Source organism: Egretta garzetta, unplaced genomic scaffold (genome assembly GCF_000687185.1).
Source record: "Egretta garzetta isolate BGI_Z169 unplaced genomic scaffold, ASM68718v1 scaffold87, whole genome shotgun sequence".
Lineage (NCBI taxonomy): Eukaryota > Metazoa > Chordata > Aves > Pelecaniformes > Ardeidae > Egretta > Egretta garzetta.
Window position 1 is genome coordinate 438,593 of NW_009260286.1, and position 16,405 is coordinate 454,997.

The following is a 16,405-nucleotide window of genomic DNA, read 5'->3' on the forward strand; positions in this document are numbered from 1 at the left end:
TTCCACAAGGAAAGATGAGAATATAAAGATGTCATTTTTTCACTTCAGAAGACAATGCATTTTATTGCCTGTGTTATGTTTATTATGATTAGCATGTTAAACTCTTGCATTGTATGCGTCCGATCAGCCGGTTCTAGCTAGTGATCTCCTTTGACACTTGCATAGTGTCTTTGGGGCAAGAACAATTCTCTTCTTATATTCATACCCATTGCTTAGAATGGTAGGGCTCCGACTAAGCACGTGTCTTCCAGCTGTATCAAAATGGTAATTAGTTTTCTTCTCCTTTCAGGCAATGCAGTTAGCATCTCAGAGTCTAGGAATTCAGTTGCCTTGGTAAATTACAGAGCTTTATACCCATTTGAAGCAAGGAATCATGACGAGATGAGCTTTAATACCGGGGATATAATTCAGGTAAGATTTGCCATTGACATTTAACTTGCAAAAACCCAACCCCGCTTCCTCAGCCTTGAGATACACCAAGCTTTTAAGTGTCAAAGCATTATTTTGGTATATTTTAAGACTTACTAAAATTTAAATTTGATTGGGTTTTTTGTTCGTTTTTTAACAGGTGAAATTAGGATTAGTTCAGCTAAAATCTTTCTTTGGATCTTACACATCCTAGAAGTGTTGAGAATCTGTTTAGAATAACAATAGTGCACTCTAACTGATTTCAGAAAGTTTTTAATCAGGAATGATGTAGTTGTTGCAGTTAAGTCATACATGTATAGGTTGGCCTTTAAGTGTCTACTTGAAATACGGGTGTAGAAAATAGAAACGTGAATAGCTACATAAAATGACAAAATTATTAATGCCATTTCAACTCAAATTAAACACACTAGTTATTTAAAAAGTAGATGTGAAAGGCTATTCTGAATCTTAACACAGTTTTCTAATGTGTTGTTAGTGCAGGCTTCTGCCTCTTGTTGGCTGGTCCTTTATAAATGCTCCCTCAGGCAGATGTCTATAGTAGTTTATTCCGTGTCCGTTCTTGGTAGCACTTTCCTGGGTTGAACTGAATATGCCATCTATAATATTACAGCAGGACCGTAAGATTGGAAACGTCTTCTGGCTTCTCAGTTGAAATCTGTTATTTCATGTAATTTTATCACTTGTCAGCATACACATTTTTGAAAGTGTGTGCATTCAGGTGGACTTGTGAAAACTGATTTACAACTGTGATAATAAAATTAATATATATGTATCTAATATATGAGTCTATATGGTTCCTCCTCATTCAGATTCTAAGCAATATAGGTAGGAGGTAAGGGAGAATTTACAAAGCAATGTGGTACAAAATACTAATACACGTAAGTATTAGCCTTCAGTTTGACAGTGTTAAATCATTTATTTGTCTTTTCATACAAATGAAGCATGGAAGAGGGAACAAGAGAAGTAGGTTTTATTTTGGCTTCCTTCTCAGGTGTAATTAACTGTCATTCAACTACTGATAACTTATTTTAGAAATAGGCTAACAGGCGCTACCTTCTCCTCCTCCTTCTCCTCTTATACTCCAAACCTCATCTAGGCTAACTAGCTGATAGTATTTGATGAGCTGCTGATTTTTAGCTAATTTTGAGTAATTTGCTAATTTGCAGCATAATGGAAACTTCGGTATTGCTGTGAATGTTTAAGGATGCTCTTGGCTGGGTGCTGGTCTCTTTTCGCAAGTAACAAGTGATAGGGTGAGAGGAAACAGCCTCAAGTTACACCAGGGGAGGTTTAGATTGGACGTTAGGACAAATTTCTTCACAGCAGGGGTTGTCAAGCACTGGAACGGGCTGCCCAGGGAAGTGGTTGAGCCCTCATCCCTGGACGTATTTAAAAGACGAGTAGATGCAGTGCTTAGGGCCATGGTTTGGTGGTGGAATGGCAGGGTTAGGCTAGTGGTTGGACTTGATGATCTTAAAAGTGTTTTTCAACCTTAATTATTCTAGGATTCTATTCTGTACTTAATCACATAGTAGATAACAGAATTTTTGGACGTGTTTTGGATGCAGTTAGATGACACAGTTAATTAATTGTATCCGCAAACAGAACTGCAGCAGTTTTTTTCATGCGTTGCTGGGCTCACCAGCCACTGCCACATTCTGCAAAATACAGCACAACGTGCCGTAACTTTTGGCAAGCCAGAATGGCTCCAGGTATAGTACATCCCCAGTTTGCATGTTTGGGGCCCGTTTGAAGGAATACAGTGTCCTTGAGGCCTGTCTCTTCCTGTGTCTAAAGCCAGTGCAATTGCATCATCGCCCTGTTTCTTGAACAGGGCAAAATCAGCTCAATTCTGAAAGGGAAGAGAATGAAAACGCTGGTCCTTGTGTGAGTGCCGCTCACGCTGTTCGATTCAGAGTGCCAGCGGGTGCTGACGTGCCAGATACGCTGTTTGTTTCACACTGCTAATTGTGTTTTCTTTGCATTTGTCCTCCTGTCCGTAGGTTGATGAAAAAACCGTGGGAGAGCCTGGTTGGCTTTATGGGAGTTTTCAAGGACATTTTGGTTGGTTTCCGTGCAATTATGTAGAAAAAATACCAGAAGGAGAAAAACCTTTATCTCCTAAGAAGGCCTTACTTCCTCCTACAGTATCTTTATCTACTACCTCAGCTACTTCAGAGTGAGTTTTTGTTATGTTTGTGTTAAAATTGCTTTTTCTAAATTTAGCTAACACGTAATGTGCCATATGGTTTCATTCAGTGTTTGTTTTCAAAATATAAATGCAGAAAACTTAGTGAAGAGAATAATGTACCTGAATGTCTTAGCTTGGAAATCTTAGGTATTTGATACTCTGCTTTGCACTGTAGAGGATATCTGCTTTATAGATGTTAAATAAAAAAAAAAGTGATTCTGCTCAAGGTACTTCTGAAATAAAAATTGTAGTGTGTTAAATATGCTTGTATTCAATTTGCAGACCACTTTCACCAAGTAAAGCTGCGGAAGGATCTGATTACCAAAACATACCTTTTTCTAGCCTGAATGTTAACACAGCATGGCAGCAGAAATCAGCTTTTACTCGCACTGTGTCCCCTGGATCTGTTTCGCCCATTCATGGACAGGTACAGCAAATTTGCTGTATTTTAGATTTATGTTAATGAAACTGATTTAAAAAACAAACAGACAAACCCCAAACCAGACGAAACCACAGCTTTTCTAATACTGGCTGCACTGAACAGTCCAGAGGATAAAGAAAGTAGACTGAATTCTCCACTATTGTGAATTGACATAATTCCATGCATTTCCATGGACCGGTGAGCAAGAAGACTCCTGCGGTATCTTTCATAACTCTATAATAATTTTCACCTGTAATTAGACACAAGATATTTCTAGCAAATAAGAAACAGAGTTGATAGATTGTTCCTGAGTGAACAGGTTATATGCAGCGATGCAAAATGTTGTTGACCAGACAACAAATTATTCAGCCAACACTTAGGAATGAAATTGCTTAGACTGCCATTAAAAGATACATCGTTGGTTGGTTGGTTGGGTTTTTTTTAACGCACCGATTTGGGGTAGTGTGGTCAATCAACATCTCCACTTCTCTCATAACAGGGGCAACCTGTCGAGAACTTAAAAGCACAAGCACTTTGCTCTTGGACTGCAAAAAAAGATAACCACTTGAATTTTTCAAAAAATGATATCATTACTGTCCTGGAGCAGCAGGAAAACTGGTGGTTTGGAGAGGTACACGGAGGAAGGGGTTGGTTTCCAAAATCTTATGTCAAGCTGTTACCTGGGAGTGAAATCAAGAAAGAAGAGTAAGTATGACTTTTATTTTTGTTTTATTCAACCATTTACAAAAAAAGGTGGGTTTAGAGTGCAAAGTTCTTGCAGTGCTTTAAAGTGCAGAATATAAATACTGTTTACAATTTACACCGTGCCATTTCAGGCTTGTATTATTTCATTCTGGCAAGCCCAGTAACGTTGGGCTCACTACTGTGTAAACAGACGGTCTTCCACGGCTGAGTGCTGTGAAAAATCAGCAGTGTGGGATTATTCATCGAGTGCCAGACTTTGTTTTCGTTCATTACTGAGTCAGCTCTCTTGCAGTGTAGTTGCTTTCTGCCTCCGAAGGTGCCAATTTCTAATTGCCCTACAAAGAATTGTAAGCCCGTAAGGCGTATCTTGCAGAAATAGTGTATTTTTCTTTACTTGAAAAGATCGTTATGTCTGTTCTAATGTTGCAAGGCCAACTGTTCAGGTAATAACTCAGTCTGGTTTCTGCTGGGATGGGTTGTACTGTTGTGTGTGAATTATTTTTTTATGTGTTTTTGATAAAAGTTCTTAGAAATTCTCGAGCGTGAGAGAATTTAGACAAAATCTTCTATTTGTACTTCTTTTGGATAATGTAATTTGTGAATATATCTTCTCGTCTTTCATCACATTACTTTTTTTTTTTTTTTTTTTTTTTTAAGCGTTGTGCTCTTGGATGCCATTCATATCTTAAATTTTATCAGTAATAGTTGTCACTGTTTGACAGTCAGGAAAGTCTTTGCAGTTAATTCAGAGGCAATACCAACTTTGAGATAACCAAAGTGGGCTTAGTCGTATCCTAATAAAGAGATTTGTTCTTGATCAGCCTTTTTAGTTACTCAAACTCTTTTTTTCTTTCTGCAGACCAGAACCTATTTATGCAGCTGTAAACAAAAAGCCTAACACACAGTCTTATGCAGCAGGAGAGGGTAAGACAGCATGAAACACTCTGCTTAATGATACAGTCTGTTTCTGCTCAATATCATGTGAATAAGCTTAAATATGTGAAGAGTTTCTGAGCAGGCCTTTTAATGCTTGTCCCAAAGATGCAGTGCAAATGTTGAGCTACTGTTATGAGAATTTTAAAGTGGGAACTTAAGCAAAGCTTATAACTAATTCAAGCTGAGTGTAAGCCTGGGTTTTGGGTTTGGTTTTAAGACTTTTGCTTGAGCATTAATTTATTTCTGAAAACTTAAGTATGTCTCATACCTGTAAGCCAAGTTCTCTTCCTGCTGTTCTCTACTGTCCTATGCTGTACTGTAGAGACATCAGAAAGGATTTTTCATTTCCTGAATGTGGATCATTCACTTTTAATCATCAGGGAGTACAGAAAACAAATATTACTGGAGAAAAATTGGTGGGGAGCACTTTCTAAGCCTTTTAATCTAGTGTATCTCTATGCTTCCCCAATTATATTTTAATTCCACTTGTGTTTTTTCATTTTGCTGTATTAGGTAAGAATGGTTTTAATCAGGCTTAGGTGTGGAATATACAAGCTTACTGTGAAACACAAAGGTAGGGTGCAATATTTAATGCAAGAGATGAGTTTTCAAGTCTACAGGCCTCTGCTGATCCGCAGGATGATCGTAGGGTAGTAACTCTCACTGTGCCAAATTCATCTGTACAAAGTTGCGTACCTGTAATTCAGAGTTGTGAGGTGAGACATGATCACAGTTAAGCAAGTAGGTGGGTTGATTCACAAACTTGTGAAGACATGATCTGTGTTAAGAACACGCTGATAAACGCTGATATCAAAGATAGCTTTACTTGCGTCTGATGTACTTTTATCCTCCTATCTGAAACTACTGTATCTTTCTTTATATGTGCTGTTTGCACAGAGTATGTTGCGCTCTATTCGTATTCAAGCTCTGAGCCTGGTGACTTGACTTTCACGGAAGGTGAGGAAATCCTAGTGACCCAGAAGGAAGGGGAATGGTGGACCGGGAGCATTGATGGCAGAACTGGAATCTTCCCCTCCAATTATGTCAGACCAAAGGATCAAGAAGTGAGTTTGTATTCTGAGAATCAACACATGATACTTTCTCTCAACTTTATTGTATTACTGGCATTGATAACTAGCTCTTGGATAGTGATTTTTAAGCAGAGGTTTTATGTGCTTAACAGAAAAGAAAAGCCTAGGTAGCTTGAGTGCTAAATCAGTGTTCCAGCCACAGTGTCAAGCTGTCTCTCTCCATACTGCATGGTATTTTGTTAAATAAGGGCCCAAAATTAAAATCCCCACATGCTTTTCTGTCCACATGCTTAAAGTTGGTGTAACTGCTACTGTTTTTATTGCACATTAAAAGATGATTGTTGTGTCTTTGTAGGCTTCTACTAATGCTGGCAAAACTGGAACGATAAATAAGAAACCTGGTAAGTGTGTGATAACTTTTTAACATTTAGGACTGTTACTGAAGTGACTATGAGCATTTAGGTTCATAGCAGTGTTTTAATGGTGGCCAATGTGCTTAGCTGCAAGGTGTGTACTGGGATATTTCTGTGGATCCAGCTCTTATTGTAATGAAAAGATAACAAATGCAGTAAATATATTATTGTTTCAGAAATTGCTCAGGTTACTACTGCCTATGCTGCATCGGGAACTGAACAGCTTAGTCTTGCTCCAGGACAGCTAATACTTATTCTGAAGAAAAATGCTAGTGGATGGTGGCAAGGAGAGCTGCAGGTAATTACTGAAGGAGAAATAATTCTGACCATGAACAGCAAGGAGGTGATCTTGGGTTTAATTTAAGAAAATGACTAAGTATTACGTTCTAAAAGCTGGCTAGAAAGTTACTTCTATGTTGTATAAACCGTATTTGAGGAAAACCAAGTTTTTAATTAAACTTTGGGTTGCTGGGGTTATTGTTTGGTTTTTATTGGGTTTTGGGTTGGGTTTTTTTTTTTGGCCACGGAAAATAGTGAAACTGTCAATGAACGTGCGCATGGGAAAGGGAAGAGGGATGTTGAAAGGTAATAAATTGGTTAGGATTTAATTGGTAAAACATTAGATTGTAAAATTATTCTAATGAAGTAACAGGCATTCTTGGGAGGTCAGAAGCTAGTTTATTGTTGAAGGTTGCTGTTCCCACTTCTCTCCTTTCCCCACCTAGTGATGAATTTCTAGGCCTCAAGGGCTAAGGGTACTGTTATGTGACATTCTTTTGAAATCATAGTTGATATTTTGACTTTTGGATCCCCATGGATCTTGTCCATAATAGCCTTCATCTTTGCAACCAATGCAAAAAGTTAAATCGTAGTCTTACAATGTCTTCTTTGTTACCCTTTTCTTTAGCTGAATCTGCAGGGTTAGCCTGAATTTAAACATGTTACTTCTGATACTGCATGCTATTTCCAATATTGGGATTGAACAGCACAACAGAAGGTTCTGTCCTCTTAATATCACTTAATTGGCCTTTCCCATGGTATTCTACAGCCACACACACTCTGTCTTGAGTGAATACTCCTGTTAACACCGATCTTACTTCTCCAACAGTTAGAACAGGGCTGACCTAACTATTCAGCATCTGTTTTAAAACCAGCCTGCTCTACAGATACAGGAGGAGAGATCACAGTGAGCAAGTTGAGAAATTGCTGCACTGAGTTTCTGTGAGTTAACAGCAGTGGAAAATTTATTCATAGTATGTGCAAAAAAAAATAAAATACAGAAAACAATGAATAGTTTGTATTTTAAGAAAAGTAGTCCCAGTGCTGGGTCAGGAAGAAGCTTCAAAGATTAAAGAAAAAAAAAAGTGGGGGAAGGGAAACTAAGATACATAATTGTCCATTCTTGCTAGTTTGAATTTCTTTTTTTTTTGTTGTAATAAGGCTCACTCTGCAGTTACTGCTTTCTAAAATCTATGCTGCTTTTTACATCCTGACATTTTTGTGCACTCTGAAGTATATTTGTTTCTTCAGTGTTTGCAAAGACTAAAAAATGAGGAAATTCTTTTGAAACTCGCACATGCTGTACTAGGTAGGAAGTGATATCAACTACTTAGGTCAGGATTTTCAAAAGTAGCTTATGGTAATTGTTACCTCTGTTCTGGGTATCTCATTAGAGACTCCTTAAATGATGCCTAAGTGGAATGTTCATAGAGCAAATTTTCAGCCCTACAATTAAATTGTGAACTGAAATCATTAGCTGCATCTGAAAACTTTGTATGAACACGTTTGCCATAACGTACTGGGATGCAGCTTTATTTGAATTGGGTTATTTTATCCTTCGGCCAGATTTTTTTCCTTTTGAGATCTGTTCAGTATTTGGAAGCCTGACTTTTTGTCTTTAGTTGGCAAAACCGTGTGACACATTTGTTGCATTTTTTTCCAGTCTATAGACTATTTCTTAATTGTGTAATAACCATTTTAAACATTTACAGGCCAGAGGGAAAAAGAGACAGAAAGGATGGTTCCCTGCCAGCCATGTGAAATTACTGGGTCCAAGCAGTGAAAGAACCACATCTGCTGCTCCCTCAGGTGAAAAAAAAAAAAAAAAAAAAAAAACTTTAAATTAGAGACTTTAAATTTCATGTACTAGTCTGAATTACGTAGCTAGTGCAATGTTTAATGGCCGTATCTGATCGTGGTGTCATGGTAGAAGACGAAGTCCTAGTCAGAATCTGGGTCTTTTGACAACCATGGCCTCTCAGCTCTTATCTCTGTCCAAGAAAGGTAAAATCTCACAACTTCTTAATCAAAACAGTTCTTCACAGGGTCCCTCCCAAGCATATGCTATTCTCTACATACCTTACAACAGAAAGTCTCAGTCATACAAAGACGTTTGTATCCAGAAACCTGTGAGAATCAGCAGTCCATCTTCTATGGCAAGAGCTTTTTCATTTTGCTGAATGCACTGAAGAGCCACACTCCTTTCACTTGAAAATTCTGTTTCCAAATACTAGCCAAAATCTTACAGCAAGCTAGCAATCATTGACAAACACCTTGGAATTACATGCACTGCTCCTTGTAAGGAGGCAGACTAAGCAGCAAATTTCCCCTAGGTTTTTCCATTTGAATGGCCAGGTACAAATGAGATTATTTCACAGAAAAGGAGCTTTTTTGGTTCTGCATGCTTAAATTGTGCTGTTCTCCGTAGCTATGATTTGCTTATACAACAGCTTCCTGGGTATTACTGGACAAAACATCCCTTTGACTAAACCAGCAGCTCACAATTAGCTAATGCACATTTCCTCTTCCTTTGCCACATTTTTCTCACAAGTATCAGCTATGAGATAATCAAACTCACTTTCTTCTCCGAGCCAGTAAGAGAGATAGAAGCACACTTGATTATATTTTAAGATGTTTAGAAGGTCAATGGATGCTATAGTAACTGAATCCATTTGCTGTAGGAGTGCGTAGGTACATAAAGTGGAAATAAAGATTGCTTGGCCCAATTAAAAAAAAAAAAAAAAAGGTAAAAGAAAAGGGAGGACAGTTCCACATCAAGATAAGATGTGGCATTTTTCTTATGTAACAGTGTATATGAAATAGTTCTTTCTTTCCTGCGGTTATGTAAAACACCGAAAAAACAGCCGTAATACTTGTGTAACGGTGTTCTGCTATATTTGTTTTTTCCTTGCAGTGTGTCAAGTGATAGCGATGTATGATTACATGGCAAACAATGAAGATGAGCTCAGTTTCTCCAAAGGGCAGCTTATTAATGTGCTGAGCAAAGATGATGCTGACTGGTGGCAAGGAGAAATCAATGGTGTGACAGGTCTCTTCCCCTCAAACTATGTGAAGATGACCACGGACTCTGATCCAAGTCAGCAGTGTAAGCAACTTTTATTTTTTATTAATTTTGTTACTTTATTTCAAAGGCGCATTGCTACTCTTCTGCTTTGTGTTTGGAATTTGGAGTTCCAGGCGTCAGCTGAATTTACTGGTACTTTAAATAGTCTTAAATACTTCACTAAGTACTTTAAATACTTTTCTATTTAACCTATAAACAACCAGCATGTTACCCACCAGCCAGTGTGTGATAGTAAGAGTGCTAGGGCGAGCTAAAAATACTATATTTGGTAGGTGTTCCCCTTCCATTAAAGGTGGTGCTGTTCGATAACTGACACGGACTGGGAGTCAGCGCAGGCATACTGTGTTCCATTACGGAACTTGCTCGAGTTTTATAAAATACAAAAACGTGTCAGCTGTAGTCATCTTTAACTTCTATTTAAACCAGTTATCTGTTAAGTAAAAATAACCATAGAAAGGATAGGGAGAAGATTCGAGCATTGGCAAGTGATCTATCCTATGGTAAATACCTGGCTCCTGGCTCCCAGCAATTGAGCTCTTGTACAATTCTGAGAAGCAAGATACATATCAAAACACACATTAAGCTGAAAATTATCAGCAGCGGGCTGAAAACTGAATGCTAGAATATACACCTATCTGACAGTGAAAATTTTCTGTCTTTTTTGCATGTAAACACAGTAAATCTTTCTGGTGTCTCCCCCTACACACACACATGGGTTTTTTGACTCCTCTACCCAGAGAAAATTACCACTATTTTTACTCCCTCAGCTTTTCATCCTGGGGCACTGTGATTAAACCAACTTTTATATCAACCCATGACATCAGTGGGTTTGGGAGCGTATTTTAACATAAAAGTTGCTGCTTTGACAAAACAAGCCTTGTCGCTTCACTTACTATTTTTTCCCTAGGCATCATTTGTAGTTTTCTCAGTATAAAAATGTGCATCCAGAAGTCTGACTGAGGTAGACTCCTAATAACCTATAGCTAGTGTGTAGGACCAGTCTGCAGTTAACATTTGATCAACATGGTTGCGTTCTTACAGAAGAATTCACAAAGTCTGTAATGAAAGTACAGCTTGGACTGGAAAGTTATTTATCCTGGGTAGCCTTGTTATGGTACCTGGGCAAACTACAGTATGCACCACTCTCAAGGTTTTTTTTTTAGCTAAATTATGTCTGTGCTTACATTTTTGGTAACACGTTTATTTTTTATATATTTTTTAAAATGCCTCTAGTATTGCTGTTATGTCAAAAACTTCTGCATTTAGATTGAATTTAACATTCTTTCAGTTAGGCATATCTAAATCATTAAAATGATTCTTACAAAGTTTTTGTTGTTGTTTAAATAGAGACAAAAATCTCAATTTTGAAGTAGCATAGACTAAATCCAGATGGGCTACAAAAATTAAGATTCTGTGAGTTAAAACTTTCTGAATTTTCAAAAATGCTAGAGATATTTGCTTATCACACCAGGTGTGTTTCCATTTAGCGTTGTGTAACTGAGTGTGTAAGTGCAAGATGATGACATATACCGCTAATTTTCAACAAAAGCAGTGCTAAGATCAAGTTGTAATTGGAGGCACGTGATGTGATGATTAAGTTTTTCTCATTGTTTGCCGATACATCATTAGGCTGTCTTTTTCTCAGATTTCAGTGCTGTGGAGTAAAAAATATTTCCATCCACATCAAACTGTGGGTGCGTGAACAGAATTTTCCTTTGAAAGTACGTTGACAAAGGTCAGCTGGGGCGGTCAGATGAGCAGGCGTGCACCAGGTCACCTGTCCATCGCTGTTAAGCTTCTGTCCAAGAGCTAGCCTCTTCGCTAAGAAGCAGACCTACCGGTGCTTAAGTAACAAAATCCACCTATTGGTGAATGAAGAAGATGTTGGATTTTTTAAAACAGAAATTCTCTGAGTATTTCAAATAAGTTGGTATATCAGTTTCGTGCTGGGATTTGCCACTTTTTTTATGACACTAAAACATATGCATTTTGAAACTTCAGGAAAAATCCTGCTTAAAGTCTGGAGCCTGCTCAAAACTAGCAATGCTTGTTAGCTCAAGTGCAGCGCTGTGCAAATGCTGTTGCACAGATTGCAGCTGGGCTGCTTTCATCTGGTGTGAAGTCTGAGCTAGTAAGGTGTCTTAGCAGCAAGCTAGCGCTGTACCATTCTTCTGCAACCAAAGAAATGTTTAAGTATGTACTGATTGAACTTTCAGGCTTGCTTGGATTTCCTTAAAATAATTTTTGCTCTTATTTAAATATAGTGCAGAAACTATCTCTAGTATTCTTGAGAAATCACTAAGGAATTGTCCCACAGAAATTGATGTGGCCCTCTAGGGACCAGCTTGGAGATATGACAGAATATAATTTTAGAAACACATTGTTATATTTTGAAAAATTGTTAATGTTTCTGTTGAAGAATAGCAGTTTCTCCCACTGTCTCTCCAAGACGGTCAAATGTAATGGTGTTTGAAAGGGAGCAGGCAGCTTTGGTTTACTCAAACAGGTTTGCTACTTAGGAGAATTCTGCTTTTGCCTCAAATTTAAACTCTGTTGTCTGGACCACCTTTGTACCCAGAGTCTTTCCTGGGACTTACTGGTTATAGCTGTAATGGCAAACTTCTCTAGCAAAGAAGGAACTTAGGTCAGCGAGGTGTTTCTTCTCTTAGGTTGCCAAAATAGCTCTCTGAACAGAATAAGCTGTGCTGACAAGATCACTTTTCCTGTTCGTGTAGCTGCAGATCCTGGCGTAGGGTCTCTGCAAGGGAAAAAATCGATGGTGTCATAGGTCTGCCATCAGGTCTCTTAAATATAACCAAGTCTTGGTGATTGCAGAACATGAAATACTTGAGTGTCGTGCTCTCGGTGACCTTGGTGATGGTTAGACTTATGTTTTAATGGCATTTTAATAGCCCTTATTCTAATGTTTGCACAAAAGTCATCATAAAGAATAAATAAGATACACAGAATGTTTCAAAATATAAATAGCTATGGGTTTAAAGTAGAGGAATGTGCATAATCTCATAATCATCTGTTCTTTGTTGAGCGCTTGCTCAACCACTCAGGGTCAGATCTTTTGCCTTGCCCGTACCTGCCTAGGACATGTCTCCCAGCTTTTCTTCCCATTCCTCCCAAGGGGTGTGTAAGGTGGGGTAGGCATGGTCCACTTACCGCTTTACAGTTCTTCCCAATGCCCTGGTCCAGAGATAATTTTGTTGTTTCAGCCAGTCTTTGTCTGCCTTAAACAGTTGCTTTTACAAACTTGTTCTCTCCTTATTTGTTGGGTTTTTCAGCAAGATGGCTTTTTTCAGTTTGTCGCCTTATCCGTGAGACCAATCTGAGCCTTGTCGTTATATCTTCTTTAGTTGAGATTTTCTCCCCTCAGGTACCTCAGATGGAGGCAAGACAGATGCTCCAGCTACATCTGCATACTTGGTTGCTGGATGTCTTTTAGTGTTAGAGATGAGTTCATCTCTCAGAGACGTTCTTGCTGAGAGCTGGACAGCTCAGCCAGGTGGACATACCTATGCTCAGTGTGCAGAGGCTTCTAGTTCATCTTACCTGAGGTATCTCATCTCCCTTTGTGAGATTGGTCTTCCACAGAGCTGAATGTTGTACCAGTTATTTCTACTCTAATGTACATTAGAGTTACTGTTTCTGTTCACTCTCTTTTTGTTTCATAGCCCAGCATTTCTGCAGTTCCTCAGGCTTCTAAGTTACTCCTTCAGGTGCTCAGATGTCAGCTCCAGGTAGTCCCTGTAGCCTGATAAGCACCTCTTTCCCCCATTAAACCTGCCTGCTCTGCCTTCTGCCAGTGCAATGCCAAAAGTTGGTTAGACTGGAAACAGGTCCTCTCTCCATAGGCTCTTCATGATGCGCATATGACGACCGGCATGAATTTCCTTAGGTACAAACTCGCTGTTCATAGTAATACCACGGAATCTACCTAATTTTTTCCTCCCCAAACCTTACCTGTAGATATGACACATTAGAGACATGAGGCAAGTCCTGTCCTTCCAACAACAAGGATCTGTATTTACAGAAGTTTATCTCCATGCACAAAAGATCATTAATACTTCCTGTCCACCACTGTCTAACGAATGAAGCTGACTCATGTTCAAGGGTGTTCACAGTGGAAAAAACAACTTCTGAACTGACGTGGTCATGGCAGGTGCATTTCTGTGTCTCTATATGGACAAGACATTTTGAAGTTCTCTATTTATTGCCAAGTAACTTCTCTTTATGATTGCAGAGTAAGAGTTCGTGGTATCAGTGGCTTTGAGGTGTTGCATGTTGCAGGTCCACATTAATTTTTTAACACAGGAAGATTAAAAATCTAAGATTTTACTCAACAGCTCCAGAATTTTACCCCTTTTACTAAGGATCAAATATGAAATCAATCCCTTAGTCCATAGTGACATAGTCATTTTCTATTTCTAAAAGTATTTGGAGAATATCAGTCAGGCTTGATAAAACTTCCAGGTTGAAATCCTGGGGTCCGGAATAGTCTCTGGATTGCCCACAGGGTGTGTGCAGCCGCAGCCCACGTCATGCATCTGCCTTGAACCTGGCTTGGCAGCGCCTCTTCTGGACTGTGTAAACCTTAGTTTCTGACGGGTGTATTGAGCAATGTGGTATACTGCCTACTTCACGGACACTTTACTAGAGACAAGGTTTCATTTCCTTTCAGGCTTTGAGCAGAGTTGAACAGGTTAATTTTTATGTGTCAATATGAATAAATTCTAATGAGGCTTTTCTTTACAAGTTTAGTTTTTATCTGATTTTCAAATGTCACGTGACAAGTTTCTCAGGAGAAATCCTGGCTTTGTTGAAATCTCAGGGAATTTTGCCATTGCCTTTAAATAAACCTTTAGGGCTTGACCTTGTGTTGTTGAGTCTGTGCAACAGAAATCTTCCTCTGGAAGAAACTTTCTTCTTCAAGTGAATCAGCTATAAGTGTTTTCCAGAGTCAGTGATGGCTGGTCGCAAGTACTTAAAACTGTGTGTGTTTATAAATATGAAATTGCAAGAGTAGAAGCTCATGATGTCTGTTTTCAGAAAGCTGAATGTTAGCCATTCCTTTCTGACCTTTTTGGTGTTGTTCTGTCTTTGTCCATAGAACTCATATGTTTCACTCTTCAAATTTATGTTCATTTTATCCTTCATTTTTTTTTTTTTTTGTTTTTTTTAGGACCCAATGTTGTCTTCCAGTGTGAAAGCACCTCAGAGACCCACTATCCAAGTTTGACTGTAGCGTGGAGGCAGGGTGGCCAGCCCTGCTCACATATCTCTGACACAATCCCTTTGCTTCGTTTGAACGTTAGATCCAGTCGAGAAATTAGGTTTTTGTGGGTTTTCTTATAATCTACAGTTACAGTTGATTTGTAAAAGCCGAAAGGATAGTGGGTCTTTGTGTGGCTTTCACTGCTGTTCATTCTTGTTTCCTTTAGTATTTTTCTTTGGTATTGGTAATGGTAGATCATTAGCATGCATATCAAGTTATCGTTTGCATGGTGGGATTGCAGACACACAAAGACCCACTATTTGCACAGTTTATCTGAGCTATTTTGAATGGGCAGTTGTGTTCTTTTAATGTTGTAATGTACCTACTTTGCAGAATTAAAATGTTCACTGATTACTGTTCTAATGGACTTGATTTAATCTCTTGCATATTGAGCTTTTAAAATTGGCAGCCTACAAGGCTCATCCGGAAAACAAACCCTACCTGTCTCTGCTGCTGATAGTCACTGTGATTACAAACATGCTACAGGATCTAAGATTTAGATCTGATACAGTCCATCCAGCCTTTTAGTACCCTTTTTAACTGGGGAAAGAACTATTAAGTGGAGAGTGGAGGATATTTCCATTTTTTTCTTCCTTCACAGTAGTACTATAGCAGGAGTTCAGGTTGGTTTGGCTCGATATGCCCTATCCCTAAACAACCTCCTCCTTTATTCCGGTAATACATATTTGCTTTCAGTTTTAGCAGACAGCAGGCATGTACTAGTTACTGCAGTAAGTACTCACACAACCTCTGTGCTACTAGACCCTTTCCCTGCCCCTTTTCTTCATTAAATAGTTAACGGTACCGAATAGTGTTTTTATCTGGCTATGGTCTGCAGTGACTTAAAGCATTATCTGAAAGCTGCTGCTATTCTCTCTGTTAAATAAATTAGCAGCCTAATACATAGGTAACCTCGATAAAGAGATATTGCCAGAAGAGAAACACTAACAGACACCTGGAGCTGAAGGCAGAGCATTTAAAAATGGAACTCTGCTCCTCAGCTCAAGAGTGGTCCTTAAAGGTGCAGTTACAGCGCGTCAGCCGCACGGCGCAGTCAAGGTGCCCACGTTTTACTAGTTTGGGGGGAGGGAGGGACCAGGACTTCAGGACTATAACCCCCGTGGCCCTTTAAATAAAAGGATTAACTTAATAGCAGACTACTTGATTAAATAGTTCTGTGCTCCTGTAACAACAGGCGAGATCTAGTAGACACGATATTTAATTTAGTTGTTTTCCTGAACTTGGTTACAAAACAGCAAAGGTCACTTATGCAATCAGAAATGTTTACAAAACACTGTTTACTCTGTGTGTATATATATGTGAATGTTGTGAAGGTACTATCAGGAAAAGGTTAGTCCAGCTGCAGAGATTTAAAAGCCTTTCTCCAAAATTTCTATAGAAAGAGTGAGTTGTTATGTATTTAATATGCTTGATCAAATAATGTATATGTGCCCTTCACTTCAGAGAGATATCTTTTGTGCAATACGGACTACAGCAATGTGCCTACATAAAACTACAGATGGATTTTAATTCTGGATGTATTTTGTCTAAATCAGTATGTTGTTATAGAATGAAATCACATTACTGTAGGCAAATCATGTGCTAGATAATTCCTCAAGTGTTCTAGCTGA

General features: G+C 38.6%; 1 protein-coding gene across 8 annotated transcripts in view; it reads left to right on the top strand.

Moving 5' to 3' along the window:
• Positions 1-16,405, top strand: part of ITSN2 (intersectin 2) — a 90,127-nt gene that overhangs the window by 58,579 nt on the left and 15,143 nt on the right. For 6 of the 8 annotated variants that reach the window (XR_004842478.1, XM_035897944.1, XM_035897946.1 and 3 more), the window contains exons 19-28: positions 290-411; positions 2,433-2,608; positions 2,903-3,047; positions 3,541-3,746; positions 4,606-4,670; positions 5,580-5,746; positions 6,069-6,114; positions 6,303-6,424; positions 8,118-8,214; positions 9,320-9,511. Coding sequence is in view for 7 of the 8 variants with exons in the window: in XM_035897944.1 (XP_035753837.1) it covers positions 290-411; positions 2,433-2,608; positions 2,903-3,047; positions 3,541-3,746; positions 4,606-4,670; positions 5,580-5,746; positions 6,069-6,114; positions 6,303-6,424; positions 8,118-8,214; positions 9,320-9,511 (1,338 nt within the window). In the remaining variant the exon portion in view is untranslated. Of the gene's footprint in view, positions 1-289; positions 412-2,432; positions 2,609-2,902; positions 3,048-3,540; positions 3,747-4,605; positions 4,671-5,579; positions 5,747-6,068; positions 6,115-6,302; positions 6,425-8,117; positions 8,215-9,319; positions 9,512-12,875; positions 14,661-14,681; positions 16,400-16,405 lie in introns of those variants that run through there. The other 2 variants (XM_035897949.1, XM_035897950.1) reach the window with 2 other exon arrangements.